The sequence below is a fragment of the Balearica regulorum genome, chromosome 5 (assembly GCF_011004875.1).
Source record: "Balearica regulorum gibbericeps isolate bBalReg1 chromosome 5, bBalReg1.pri, whole genome shotgun sequence".
In the NCBI taxonomy this organism is placed as follows: domain Eukaryota; kingdom Metazoa; phylum Chordata; class Aves; order Gruiformes; family Gruidae; genus Balearica; species Balearica regulorum.
In genome coordinates this window covers 30,158,429-30,174,132 of record NC_046188.1, presented here as the reverse complement: position 1 = coordinate 30,174,132, position 15,704 = coordinate 30,158,429, and the positions used below count along the sequence as shown (strand labels likewise).

The window sequence follows — 15,704 nt, the reverse complement described above, 5'->3', positions numbered from 1 at the left end:
CTGCTGAAAAAGATCTGGGGTTCATGGTGGAGAATAAGCAAAGCATGAGTCAGTCGTATATCCTGCTAACGATGCCTTCTGAACTTAACTGTCCGAACAGAAGGGTAGGCATTACAGCAACAGAAGTGTTTATTCATTTTTACTCTGCACTTATTAGACCTCATCTGAAATACTACAAGAAGGGTGTTGACGAACTTGATTGAGTCTAGCAGAAGAGGATCAGGGGCTGGAGCTCCTGACCTGTGGGTTTGTTCAGCTTGGAGAAGGACAGGCTGAGGAGGTACCCAAAAGTGGCTTCCCATACCTGTGAGGAGGTTACTGAGAAGGTACAGCCAGGCTAAAGTACTGAAGTACATGCCAGGAGGATTAGAGACAATGATCATTAAACTGTGAAGTTTCAACTAGAAAGGAAGGAAAAACTTGCTCTGAGAGTTATTTAAGCACTGGTTCAGGTTGGCCAAAGCGATTGTGGTCGCTCTGTCCTTGGAGACATTCAGGATCAGATTTAGATAAGCAACCCAGTCGGAATTCAGTGTTGACCCATGTTTGAGCAGGAGGTTGGTCTAGATGACCTCCTGAGGATCCCTTCTGTGATCACTTCAAAATTGGCATAGAATAGGTTTCACTATTTAGGAAACTGTACACCAGTTTGTGTTCTGCAACTTTGAAATTAATCAACAAGGAGGAAACCCTGACCAAACTTGAGAGGAGGAGGAGAAAACAGGCATCAGTTGTATCTTCTAATGGAAGACTGACTACCAGACGGATGGAGGAGGAGCACGTGCATTAATTTATTAGTGTGTCAGAATCACTGAAAACTGTAAACAAATATGTTTTGCAATATTCATAAACACATGTTGTGCACTTGAGCTGTATTGCTAATTAAGGTATCTCTTCAAAGGAAACATCATGGGAATTATGTGAAGAATTTCTGAACAATGCAGATCGGTCTAAGATGTCAATATTTTTTGCAGAGTACTTAGGGTACTTATGCTGCCTCTCTTATTCACCTAGCTTTCTCCAGGCCCAAAGTGACCAAACAGCTAATATGCCTGGAAAATTAGAATATCTTCAGATGTCACCCATTTTTAAAGTAGTAAAGAATTCCACTACCTTTTCCTAGGCATGTTGGTCATTTCAATATTCTATAAATTATTTTATTATGAGAAGCAGTAAGACACTTACTTTTGGTTCTGGTTTTCAGTGTATGAATTGAATTCATGGATCTTTAAATGCCAGTGTTTGTATGCACAGATAAGAACACATTAAGAGTAGAATTTTAAATGTATTTTATGTAAGTAAATTTAGTGCTAGACTCTTCTTACTTGAAAAGAGTTTGGATTCTTTGCTCTGTGATTATGTATATTCTAGGTGTGTATAGAAGTTACCATTCTGGATCAGTGAGGTGGCAGTTCCTTTAGTCTTGTGTAGTCTGGGTAGCACAGGGGTTGAGAAGAGGTACACCAGGTCAATCTGTGGAATAAAATTACAGATTGATACAGATCACAAAATTTACAAAGGTAAGTATGGCAATGAATAGTCTCAAGTATTGTAGTGGAGAATGATTCCTGAAAAGTGAGATTGGTCATGGTAGGGTGCCTAAGAATGGAAGTGTCCTACAAACTAGCTATGTATGGTGGGTGCAGATCCACCTTCTCATTTTCTTTCAAATGCTTTGAACCCCATGTGAAGTTCCAGTTAGATGGGATGGAACCCTGATCACAACTGGCAGCAGAGAGGAAGGAGCAAGAAGAAAATCTGTTAGATGCTACGAGGTACTTCAAGAAAGGAATAGTCTAGACTAAGGAGATGAGCTCTGTCTTGAAGTAAATATCGGCTATTGTGACTTGAAATAAGGAGGATCTAATTCTTTAAACCTAAAGGTGTAGTAAGGCAAGCAGGACAGAGAAACAAATAAATTGGATGATTCTGATATATAATATTACAACAGTCATTGTGTCCAGTAATGATATCCTGAAAATTACAGCTGGACCAGAAGGGAAGCAGGATAAGAACATAGATAAGAATTCTGAAAATATCCACAGGCTTGCAGATGAAGAAACTGAATTTTTAAAAAGCCGTCAAGAAAAAATAAATGCTGTGTGTTGTCTCTCAATATGGGTATACATTATAGATATGCAAGAAGTTTAAAAGCTAAAACTAGTGAACTAGAGTGTCTTATACTTGATGAAGATGTTGACATAGCAAGTATTGCAGAGATCTGGTTGGATAATAAAAATCAACAGAGAGAATGGAAGCATTACTTAAAAGTTATACTTTCAGATTTCTAGCTGTGTGTACGCACACAGATTAAACTTGTCTCCTTGTGTGCCTTAGAGAAACAATATAACGACAGTTGACCAACCGTTTCATGAAGTGTTACTTTCTAGAATATAGAAGCAAGATTTTTTTTTTGTGTGTGGAACATAAAAGACTAATTCCGTTAGCTGAATCCAGAATTGCAGCACTTAGCTATTTTTGGATAATGCCTAAATTCAGTAGGCATCTCCTTGCTTAACCTGAAAATTTTCTGAAGTACTGTAAGTTATCATAGAATCATAGAATATCCTGAGTTGGAAGGGATGCATAAGGATCGAGTCCAACTCCTGCGTCCACACAGGACCAGCCAAATCAGAGCATATGACTGAGAGCATTGTCCAGATGCTTCTTGAACTCAGTCAAGCTCAGTGCTGTGACCATTTCCCTGGGGAGCCTGTTCCAGTGCCTGACCACCCTCTCAGTGAAGAACATTTTCCTGATATCCAACCTAAACCTCCCCCATCGCAGCTTCATGCCGTTCCCTCAGGTTCTATCACTGGTCACCAGAGGGAGGAGATCAGTGCCTGCCCCTTGGCTCCCCCTCGTGAGGAAGCTGTAGGCTGAGAACAAACCAAGGGACTTCAGCCTCTCCTCATACATCTTCCCTTCTAGACCCTTTCTATGTTTGTCTTTCTGTGTTTCTCAGAGCTGTACTGGTCTGAGTAAAGTGTCTACTACATGATAAAAAAAAAAAAAAGGAAAAAAAGCGCCCAGATACTGCAGTAGAGCATCTCTGTCTCCAGAGCAGCCCAGTAGCCCAGTTCAAGTATTCAAGGTTTAAATGCTCCTACTAAACAGTGACTGGATCACACTTCTCAGAAAATGCTATTGCAGCACATTCAATTCCTGTTCTGCAGAAAAAAATGTAATAGTAGTTGGATAAAACACAGAATACCCTGGAGCTTGTAGGGTCTCAAACTGAGAATTCTCCCATACTAAACAAAAGAGAATCGTCATCAATCCTAGCTTGTTCTTACCTACCAGTGATTTTTTTGTATTTCTTTATTTACAACTTCTGGAAGAGGAATGCAAAGCATTTGTGTCTGTGATAGCGTGTAGCACATTCAGGGCATTCTTTTGAAGATGGGTTTGAAACCCCTTCCAGCTGTGGAAACCACTGAATCATTGAAACTGCTTTTTGCCCCATGCCACCAAATTATACCTCCTGGTGCTTTTTGAGGACGTCAGTGAATGAGGCTCAGTTTTTTTGAATGGACTGTTGAGGTATATATTTACAAGAGAAAACTCTTGGCTATGAATTTGGAAAGCTAAATGATAGGTATAAAAGTTTATTGAAGAAAAGGTTACTAAAATAGCCTTGGTGCAGACAGTAGAGAGACATGTGAATTGATGAGGCATTAAGAAGGAAAAATTGACTTAGAAGAGTTCATATCAAATTAATTTGAATAAATATCCCAGCAGTATGAAGCAGTTATGTGCTTTCTGTACTTTGAGCATTGTAACAAGATTCCTTGTGTTTCTTGGTAACTTAAAAGGCGTACTCAGTGACTGTGGTGTGACAGAGGAGTTATGTATTGATCTGATAACCTAAAATGCATTAAATTACTGGTCTGTGATGGTAAAAAGCCAAGAGCTTTCATAAAGCTTTAAAACTTGTGAAATTTTAAATAGAACCATGTACTGTTAGGGAGATCTGGCTTATAGATAATTTTACACCCATAAAGGTAACTTGGAGAATTATGGAACTATAAACTGCTTGTATTACTTAATAGGTTCTAAATTAACAAAGAAAAAGATCTTGGGTAATGGTGTGATTAGCAGGATGGACGCTTTCATTCAGCGAGTAGCTGTGGGCAAAAAAGATAGCAATGTGATAGGAAGCGTAATCACTGCAATGGAGTGAGCAAATGTGTGTGTGTGTGCATAATAAAGGTGTATTTTTTAATGGCATTTACCTAGAATGGCTGCTGTAATTATGACAACTCCATTATGAGTAGTAAAACAAAGTAATAATGAGAAGCCTGGAGAACTGCTTCCTAACACCGTTCTCCCTCTTCCCCTGCCCCTAAAGACAGACTTGTAAATGACATGATAATTTACCTTAGAAAAGAAGTGAGGAGAAATGGATGCAAACTTTATAAAATATAAATGGTAAAAGGGAAAGTATGTTAGAAGATTAAGTCCTTGTCTCATACAGAAGTGAGACCATGAAATTAAAAAATCAGGAAACAATTACAAATGCTTGATTTTTCTGCGGAGTATTTTATTAGTGTGTGTTATTGCTTGCAATAGTAAGTTGTTAAGCCCAAATTGTGAAGACAGTTTTTAAAAATATAAATTCTGTGGGTACCAAGCCCTAGAATTAAGATTTTTTTTTTTTAATGATTAAAAAAAAATATGCAAATAACAGTCTTGTATCAGAAAGAGAATAATTTTGGGTAATTTATTCCACAGATGCTTACACTCAAGCTCTTGTTATCCTACAATATGGTTTCCTCTGGCTCGTATTAAATGGAATAGTGGACTCAATAAACAACTGGTATTCTGTGTTTTGGTAGTATGGTTAACATAGAATCACAGAACATGTTACTTTTTAGGCACTTAAGATTTGTATTCCTGCTTTTGGTTTCTAAATTACTAATTATGACTGGCTCTGTTTTGCTCTATATTATATAAACTTATTGTTGAATATTTTTTTTTTCTCCCCTACTAAGGATTATGTACTGAAGGCCTGTACCGTGTTAGTGGGAATAAAACAGATCAAGACAACATTCAGAAACAGTTTGATCAAGGTAATGACAGATTTTATTATTTAAAGCCAAAACAGAACTTGAATTCTCCATAGATTTATCAAAGTGTAATATAAAAGGATTGCACTTTCAAACTGATTTCCATAGTACTGAGTACTTAATGCTCTGGTATGTTGTATTGGTATAGTCTAGGTTATTACCAATGAAGCTGTGTATAAACCAAAGATGGGGTAGAATCTTGTTACAGCTGGGTTTAAGTACTGTTAAAATATTTTCTAGGTGGTATTCTAGTGTTTAAATGTAGTCCTAACTGCTCCTTGTGTTAATAGTTCATCAGTCCTAGGCATTAAGGCATTCACTTCCTCCTCTTATCCCCCCGCAAATGTAATACTTCTTGATTCTTATTTTATTGAAAGCTCTCTTAAAAAATATGGATTAACAATTAAATCTTGATACTAAATTTCTAACAGACCTTTTCTCATGCTAGAATATACTGGAATATGATTGGTAGATCATTAACATTTTGAGTGAAAACAGAGAGTCAGCATTATTTTTTTCCTTCTGTTTTCTCATGTAATTTATGATCTCAGTTGATATTTTAAAATGGAAACACTTCTTAAAAGTTCTTGGATACTAATAATGAAGTTAAGCCTTGTGAAAAGTTCCTCCTAGATGATAAGGAAAATAAATTTACTAGTTTTTCATGCCTCGCTATGCTGTTTCAGATTTTCTTCAGTCACCTTATTAAAGAATGATCTAGGGTTTCACGTGAAGTGGATATTTGAAAAGTAAATTTAGCATTTCCAAAATGTCACTTTTTAAATACTTGAAGTTCTGTGGCTTACAGTGGTTCCACTTCTAGCCTTGGTTTAATGTAGTCATGCTACATAATTTTTAAATTTCAACTAAAAATATCTCTAGTTAAAAAACCATAAAGCTTCTCTTATTTGGGAATCTAGCAGTAGATTATATGGCTGTGTGTGGTCACTTGTATGTTTTGTTGTCCTTTTTTAAAAGGCTTCATGTGGTCACATGAACACAATTACATGAATTCTACAAATTGCTGTGCCCTGTACCAGTTTTTAACAAAATTTTGGGAAATAGAATTTAAAAGTTATTACTGGGCAAAATTGATTAATCAGAAGCCAGTCAATGGCAAATAGAAAAGTATTTAAGTCTGTAAGGAGAATTAGACAACTGTATTTTTCTGATCTTCTGCTGTTTTCTTTTACTGTCAGATTTTCTTAAATTTGATTTCATGTGGGTCAAAGTGATGCAGTTTATCCATAGGTTCTCGTGCATTTTTTAACAGATGTTTGGCAACATTTTCGTTTTTAGTGTTTTGAATAAATTGTTTTCGTACAATACTAGGAGGAATGATAGCTATAGGTTTTTTCTCACACTGCTGTTTAATTTTGTTTTACAGATCATAACATCAGTCTAGAGTCTATGGGAGTGACAGTAAATGCAGTGGCTGGGGCTCTTAAAGCTTTTTTTGCAGACCTGCCAGATCCATTAATTCCTTACTCTTTGCACCAAGAATTGTTAGAAACATCAAGTAAGTAATAAACAATCTTGTCTTGATCTAATTATGTTATGTTGATTGCCCTTATTACAATTTTTACTTCATTGTAAGTTGAAAGGAATAACTGCACTGAAATATTTTTAAAATTACTTAGACATGTACATTTTTTATGTTCTTTAAAATTAACAGATCTATATGATGAAATAAAAGTACTACATGTACTTTTTTTTTTCCCCCATTCTGTGTTAGTGCTGTATATGATGAAAGCTCTTGAAACTGTATTGCAGCTGTTAACAGGGAAAAACCCCCTTGAATTCATAAAATCATAAATTCAAAGTAGGCTTTAGAAATCTGACACATCTCTGGAGTACCATGGTAATTTTTAGATTTTTTTTTTTACTTCTTTTTGAATTCCTTACAAGATGAAATGCTTAATTTTGTCTTAGAAACATTTTTACACGCTTCCAGGTGAAACGACTAAGTTGTTTCCTTCTATTGGCAGCAAACTGTTTCAGAAAAAAGACTGCTACCCATTTTTGCACAACTGTGACATACAATATTCTTAATGCTTTGTTGTTCAAAACATGAAAATACTAGTGTAAACCTAAGGCTTGGGCCTGGAGTTGATTGATATATAGTCCATTAGAAATTTTATATTTTCGATGGTATGTGTAGATACCCATTTGTGGCATTTCAGCTGTACTATTCAGCAAATTGCTTGTTTAATGTAATTACTTAGATTTTATTTTTTCTTAAAAGCATATCAGTTAAATTTCAGTCAAAACATGCAGTGGCTTAGAATATAAGTGGACTTACTGTTAAAATGCGATTAATACTGCTTTAAATTTCTATTTGGGATATATTGGAGCATATTAACATTATTTCTATGGTACTAGGGTACATGAAATTTCTTTTTAGCAATGCAGTCAAGTAATAGAGGTGAGCTTGTGTTCCTTTTTATGATATGAATCATCATGGAATAGAAGTATATTCTGCAGAATGTATGGTTCTACAATACTTTAGTGGTATTTTCCACAAGTGTTTTAGCAACATTTTTTTTTAAAGTGCTATTTTATTCCACAGTCCTTTCTTACATGTTGCTTATTTTCTCTTTGAAACATAAATATCTCCCTTGGGCCCATGAAAATCCCTGTTCTCCTTTAAACAGTATATTTAAAATAGCTGCACCAGGCTCATTCATAATCTTTTTATTATTTCAATAACTGATAAGCTTAAGATATTCTGAGTTCATGTGGATGTCTTCCTTCCCCCAAATCTTTATGAAACTTTAGTCCAGATAAATCTTATAGATATATATGTCGTAACATTTTGCAAGCAGAGGAAAATCTAACAAGAAATGACCCTGTCACATTGTTAGTTATCATTCTGCAAGCCAACAGTGAGCTAATCAAGTGATTCTTTGCTGTTAAACGCAGATAAATAATTCTGCTTAAATACAGAAAAGTGTTTTTGTGTTTAGCTAGTTACCTCTATAATAAAAAAATATTCTATGCAAAAGTATATGCAGATAGGAATTTTATCAAATATTTTCTCACTTGATATTTCTCTGTGGGTATCTTATCTGTACCATTAAACTAGGGAAAAAACTTAGCAACACATTCAGTATGTCTTTCTAGATGTGTCAGAAAATGTCACTTATTTCTACAGAAATCATGGATAAGACAGAACGGCTACACGAGTTAAAAGAAATTGTGAAGAAATTCCACCCAGTGAACTATGATGTCTTCAAATATGTAATAACGCATCTAAACAGGTTTAGTATTTTCCTACTAAAATTTTGTTTAAATTGTAACAATTGCAAAAAAAATTGTGTTAGTAACAATGAATTGACTACTGTAATTGAAAATTTCATGCTGTATTGCTTATCTGTTAGTATAAATGTGGAAAATGAAATTAGGAGTTAGATGTCGATTAGAAAAGGTTTGTATATTCTGTTCTCAGATTTTATTGATGTATAAATATCTGACATCATCGCTATTATAAAGTTATAAGAATGATTGGTGTACGTAACAAAAAAAGCTTGAAAGAATAACTATGCACCACTGTTACAGATCTCTCTCTTTCTCTCTCTCTCTCTCTCTTTCTCTCTCTCCTCTCGCTTTTCTGCAAGTAGCTATTAATAATATAATAAACCTAATATAGGTTTAAAGGGACCTGAAAGTCATTTGGCCTAAACCCACCCCCCCACCCCCCCCACTACCCCTGCCCCTTAAAGCAGGGCTGGCTTTAATCGGAAGCTAAAATATAGCACCCACCCAAATGTGGCCTTTGCAGTACTTGAGTAGAGGGGAAAGATCACTTCTCTAGACCTGCTGGCAGTACTCCTTATGCAACCTAGGATGCCATTGGCCTTCTGCCTCACAGGGGCACGTTCCTGGCTGGTGTTGAATTTGTTGTCCACCAGAACTTTCAGGTCCTTCTCTGCAATGGTGCTTTCCAGCTAGATAATTTTGTGTATACCAATAAGCTTTTCATGACATTTAAGTTGTTAAATTGTTCCAGATTTGTGTGTGTGTGTTTTTGCAGGTATTTGTAACAATCTAACTGGGCAAGTAATATGGGGGCTGAAATGAGACCTTTTAACTTCCCTATTTAGTCAACAGAGAACATAGGTGCTCTGTATTGCAGTTTGGGAGAAGTCTTCTCTTTTCACTGAATGTATGAGAAACTTTAGAATTTAGGCACCTATTTTTAGACTTCTTTCCACCACAGATACGACTTGCTAAAGCTTTATAAAGTTACCGAGTTTCCTTCACAGGGAAATGGATCAATTTTTCCGTTGCAGTCTTTCCAAATACAAATTCATCCCTAAAATAGATAAAATCGTATCACTGTATGTGTAATTATTCTATGCATTTACATATTACACACAAGCACATCTTTCAATTCTATATCTGAAGTAAAACAAAACATCTCAAACTTGACAAAGTTGTTAGTTACCTGAAATGTTTCAATAGTTCTTAATGGACCTGATAGACATTTTCGTGAAAGAGTGGCAATCTTTGAATTGTCAGAAGTCTTTAGCTGGTCACCTGTTAGCATAGCACAGCTGAAAGTACAGTGTCAAGAACCTGGATTGCTGCAAGTAAAAGAGCTAAATGTAATTTAAAAAAATCCTAAATAGGTTCTAATACATGCATTTCTACAGACAAATATATTAATTACAGACCTTATTGAAGAACAGAAGTGATGTACACTGACCTTTGCTCTCCAGTCCACTCTCTTTTAATGATGACTGATTTACATTGCGGGTTGCTAGTAACAAAATAATCTTAAGTAAAGAAAGGCTGTCATTTTTTTGGTCTCATTTGCAGTGTCAGGTAGTTGCGTTCCATTCAACGAGAGAACTGCTTGAGCATCAGCAATTGCATAGAGAGAGGTAGATATAGGTGGATGCCAGATCTTAAAGGGAACTTGTAACTAAATTCTTTACAGTCTGTATTTATTTTTAAGAGATTAATTTGTGATAAATTACTGCTAGTGTATAATTAAAATGGAAGTGTTGTTTGTCAAATGAATTGTTTGTTAAATGAGGTAAAACACTCTACTTAAATGATGGAAGACAGCTCTCCCCATCACAAACTGATGTTTTAAATGCTTAGTTTTTACATCATATGTCATTAGAGTAAAAAATGTGGTGTTGCTGTATAGTTAATAGTGATTGGTGCTTGATATTATTTTGGTGTGTCCACAAGGATAGAACTTGATTATTGAAACAAAAAATACAAGTGTTATCCAGATGAGTTTGCTATTGAAATACGAGAGACCAGTAACCGTAAGACTATAATAAATGGCAAAGTGAGATTAATTTTTCTTTAGTGTGATGAGCAGCTTCCAGAGTATACTAGCTGTCTAATTGTGGTGGATTAACTGTAAGCAGAAGTGAGTTTTAAAGATGGATTTGAAACAGGATGGTGTTGGATTGGCATTGGCTTTTTTGATATTGGTTGTATTTTATGTTTGTTCTTTGATAATGACTCCCTTTGTACATAAGGGCTAATATGGCATAATATGCTTCTGAAGTCTGGGAAAACATAGATGTACAGCTTTTAAAGTCTGATCATAGAGTGAGTTTACAGCCTGAAGTTCCTGAAGAGTTTGCAGTGGAGGAAAGCGGCAGGATCAAGAGAAACAGACTCTCTGTTTTTTCATTTTGAGTGAATATAGAAGGAGGTGAATAGACATTTGCTAAGCACTTAAGATTCTGAAGCAGTTTGGGGAAGTTTGGTAGGAGGTGGCATACAGGTTGGTACGTTTTTGTTTACCCTTGGAAAGGATAGAGGTAAAGTTTAAACACAGGAAAGAATAAAGTTGATTGTTATGTTTAATCTAGTTGTGAGCTGCAACCAGGAAAGAGGTGCAACGCTCTTCTCACTTCTAGCCATAGGTTCCCACGAATTCATTTGTTGGATCTAATGATTATGCAGCTGTGGCATCTTCTAAAGGAAAACAGAAATAAGGGAAATCTAATTTTCTGTAGAATACGCTAGCTGATCTCAGACACCCTGTGGGCACCCTGTGGTCTGATGCCAGAAAGTTTGTGGAGAAGGAGAAGAGGGGAAGAATGAAACTTCACCTGTTTTCCGCAGCAGCAGTCTACAACTAGATCAGATTAGATTTAACTAATGACTAACTAACTCATGACAAAGGGAGGAAAAAAGGTACATGAGAAGACCAAACATATAATCAAATCCTAGAGGTGCTTAAGGATGTCAGAGGGTATACATTTTAGCATATGCAACTGAAGAAGCCCCTTGAAAGATTTTTAAATTCAGAGCAAAAATGTCAGGAAAAAAGCAGTCTGCAAAACAGATGATCTGGCTTTTATTTCAGTATTATTTTATTATGTAGCAGGTGCTAATTTTTTCCCGGTTTTATAACTTACCTTGTTCTAGTTTGTTTTGTAATGAAACATCATTATAGAGCTTGAAATGCCTTTTGGTGTTTTTCATTGTACTCATTTTAGGGAAAAGATACAGGCAGTTCTGATTCAGAACTCTGACAAATTCATTGTCCTATTGCAATGTCTTACAATTAAATTTTATTTAATTCTTGGTAACAGTCTCAATCATTGTTCTATCTCTAGAGTATAGTCTAGAAGGAATTTATACACAGAATTCAGTGTAGGAAGAAAACTCTAATAAAATTGCTAAGCACGATGTAAGCTTACATTTATATTTTCGGGTTCTTTAATCCGTAAATGAAGTTAAAATGTAATTCTTGTAGGGAAAGAGATTATGAATATTACTGTCACTCAGAAATAGTATCCAAATATCCTTTCAACCAAACTAATTCAAAACAGATTGAGAGGCAATATTTGTGTACCCTCACACTATTTGGAATAAGTAATGCACATGTTAAAATGGAAGCCTACCCTTTATAGTTACCACTATACATGCATTGTAAATGAGTGAAAATATTTTCTTATAGCATTAATTATAGTGTTTACTATGGTTTTTCACAGTTTTTGAATCTATGGACTACAGCCAGCTGTCAGAAATTCTTGCAGTCTGCTCTTGTTAATCATCAAAATTGTAACTGACAAGTTGCTGAAGTTTATTTTTCTGTCTATTTCTGCAGGACATCTGTAGCTCAGTTGCCTTTGTGCTGTCTACTGTAATATAGGAATTGCATGTTCCCTGCTGAATGTCTTAGGTGTTTGTCACATTTATTAACACACGATTTTTTATGTATCTCACTAATTACTTCTAGATAAATTTGTGGTGTTACTTTAGAATGCAAAGTATTTTTAGAAAACAAAATACTCTTGCTCTTTCTAGCCTATTACTATGAAAGCAGTGCATTTTTTTTCTGAGGCGGCATTTAATTGTAGATGATAAATTTGGTAACAGGATGGTTTGTTGCATTTTTTTTTTTCTTATAATTGTATTGTATTAGTGAATTTAGATCGTAAGTGAAGAACCTATTTTGCCCCCTCCTTAAAAGCAGGAAATTTCTAAGAGGAGAAACCCAGTTGGAAGCCTTTGCGTTATATGTTAAAAAATAAAATTAACGTGTGTTGATATTAGTGAAATTTCCACTGATGATGTTCTTTACAGCTTGGCCAAATTCTATTGCTGGTCAGTATGAAAAAACCTGCAGAGATGTGCTTTAATCAACACTTGAATTTTTTGGTTTTGTGTTTATTTTTAGCGTGGGTTCTAATGTGATGCCTTTTTCTGTGAGTGCCATAGATGTTAGTTAGTATCTGGCTGTCCTACAGTAGGAAGCCATTTCTGTAATTTTTCTTCTAGATATTTTAATGGATGAAATTTTAATTTTATGAAATCCTGTAGCTAGTTGAGAAATTTAAAGCTTGTTTATTATCGTCACTTCACAATGTTGGTGGAATGTTGAATTTCTTTCTTGATTAAAAGCTCGATCAGATTTATATTTGTTAGCTATCCAAATCTGGAAAAGTCATGGTTTCTAAACTTTATTCTGCAAAATCACTTAAAAAAAACCCCAGGAATGGTTGTTTTAATGGATAGCTGGAGGAAATTACTGAAAATCTTGAGATTGTTTAATAATAACGCTTACAGTTAGAGAACTATGAAAATATTGGTAGTTGATTGCGTACCAGTTTTAATCCATTCTGTGCATGTCCTTCTCATTTCAGGGTTAGTCAGCAACATAAAACCAACTTTATGACTGCTGATAACTTATCCATTTGTTTCTGGCCTACTTTGATGCGACCTGATTTTGAAAACAGAGAATTCCTTTCTACCACCAAAATCCACCAGTCGGTAATAGAGACCTTCATTCAACAGTGTCAGTTTTTCTTTTACAATGGCGAGATCGTAGAAGCACCTAACCCAGTGGCGTGTCAGCCACCGCCTTCCAACACAGTGCAGATGGTGGAACCAATGGTACCTCTTCAGTTACCACCACCGCTGCAGCCTCAGCTGATACAGTCACAATTACCAGCAGACCCTCTTGGTATTATATAAATAGAAGATGATTGCAGGCAGCCTGGCACTGGACAGTAAAGACAAGCTATAGGCATGCATGTTTCAGGATACAGTAATGTACTTCATATTTATGAAAAATAATTCCCATCCAGCTGATTGGACATCTTTTTGTTATATCCCGTACTGTGTTCCTCATTTGTACACACTGCAGATAAAAAACTATGTGATAAGCATGACTGGAGAGGTTTAATTTTTAAAAGCAAAAATAGCTATAAAGTACAAAGCTGCTGCTGCATGATACCTTATTGCAATCACTATATCATTCCTGTGACGGTTTGTCACAATATATTGTGAATAAAATTTTTCTATAGAAATTTAATGATTTAAAAAAATTACATTTATGAAACATTCAATGCTTACAGCCTGCTTTATGGCTGTTTTTGTTATTTAACATGCTATTTTTGGCAATTTTATTCACATTCAGGCGTTCTGTGTAAACAACTAAAGCCCAGCTATAGTTTATTTTGTAATCTCCTGGCTACTTATGTGATGGTATGCTTAGGATGGTTTATGGAAGAATGCAAAATGCACTGCTGAGAATTTTACAATCCCTCACCATCCATCTTTACTTGTAAGTAAACCTGTGGACAGTTTGTTAAGGGTGGGTGAACTTGCTTATTATTTCTTACAGCACAATACCAAGGACATGCTTGTTGTAAAAGTGAGTTTCAAATATTGTACAAAAATTTTGATGTTGCCTACTTATTTCTTTATGTTCCATTACCGAACTAAACATTTTGTAAAACTGTTAATTCTGTAAACAGCTGCATGTTTAAAAGATCATTGATGGTCTTGTAAACTTAATCTAATATATTTTAGATATTTTAATTTTTCCCACTTGGGAATACATGTAGTGTTTAGAAAATAGTTCATGACATTTTCATATAAGGTTATATAACTTTTCATACATAAACATGAATTTTGTTGTAGTAAAATTCTCTAAACCAAACAATGTTTTAATCTAGGACTTCAATTAATCTATTCTTTAAATCTATTTTTATGTGACCCTTTAAAGATATACAAAAATGCATTGCTAATACATAGCAATAAATACTTTGGGTACTGACAATTAACCTCTTTGGAGTGTGTATATATAAAATCACATAAACTTGTATTCATATTTTTTTCCTGTGGTATGTTGTTCTAAAAATTCAGATGACTGATTTTATTTTTTTTTGCACCATATTTTTAAATTATCTCTTTTTTCTTTTTTTTTTTTTTCATTTATTTTCCTTTTACATTGGTACCAATTTGCTGTAAAAGAATGCTGCTTAATTTAAGTCTTTTGGTTAAATATTTTGTTAGTGGTAAAAAATTTAGAAGGTTACAAATTGTATGAAAGGGGAGACCATAGATAAACACTACCTGTGAGACTCTTCATAGCAGCTTTTTTTCTTTTGTGCTCAAAATATACCTTTTTAGGTCTGCAAAGAAGAAAAGTTTCGGCTCATTCAGCTGCTAGAATGTTTTGTGTAGTTTGAAAAAAAAAAAAAAAAAGCTTTATGATGGTCACTGTTGTAATCTTCACTTATAACAAGATTTAAGATCGTCTTGTATGTGTTATAGTAAATAGATGATTTTGAGAATTAAGGCTTTTAAGAGTTTGATTTGCTCCATTTTCCCAAAATAAAAATTGCCTTTCCCACTTATGTCCTAGGTATTGTACTTCTAATTATGACTTGGATTATCATTCTAGATTACTACGATACCATAAACCCGGCTGCTGTTGGAAGTACATGTATATTATAAATTATCTTGATATTGTGTTATATTCTTGCAAGTAATTATCTTTTCTAAGAAAACATAAACAAAAAAGAAAATTCAACCCTATTCCTATTGCAAAGCACACAGGAATTAATAGTACAATAAAGTCTGTCCTGTAAATTGTAGTATTCTTAACTTGTTCTACTTTACCTGTTGTCTGTATAGCTTTTATTTATAGTTGTCAGTCTAATCTTGGCATGTTTAGCAAAGAAAATGAAACTTCAAGAGTTTTATAAACTATTTCTAGGTTGCTAAAGAATTTATTTTTCTACTGTATATGGTATAGACAAAGCATCACCTGTACAGGAAACAAGTCTATTTCTAATAGAAGTAAGCTTAAAAATAAATGCCAGTCATATCCATATTTAAAAGTTCTATCTCTAGAGTATCTCC

The 15,704-nt window shown here is 34.7% G+C and overlaps 1 protein-coding gene across 2 annotated transcripts in view; it reads left to right on the top strand.

Annotated features, from left to right (window-relative positions):
- ARHGAP5 (Rho GTPase activating protein 5) overlaps positions 1-15,431 on the top strand; it is a 46,940-nt gene extending 31,509 nt beyond the window's left edge. For both annotated transcript variants that reach the window (XM_075754015.1, XM_075754016.1), the window contains 4 exons: positions 4,995-5,072; positions 6,457-6,588; positions 8,224-8,329; positions 13,196-15,431. In XM_075754015.1, coding sequence (XP_075610130.1) covers positions 4,995-5,072; positions 6,457-6,588; positions 8,224-8,329; positions 13,196-13,526 — 647 coding nt within the window. In that variant the 3' untranslated portion in view covers positions 13,527-15,431. The remainder of the gene's footprint in view (positions 1-4,994; positions 5,073-6,456; positions 6,589-8,223; positions 8,330-13,195) is intronic.
- The last annotated feature ends 273 nt before the right edge of the window (positions 15,432-15,704 follow it).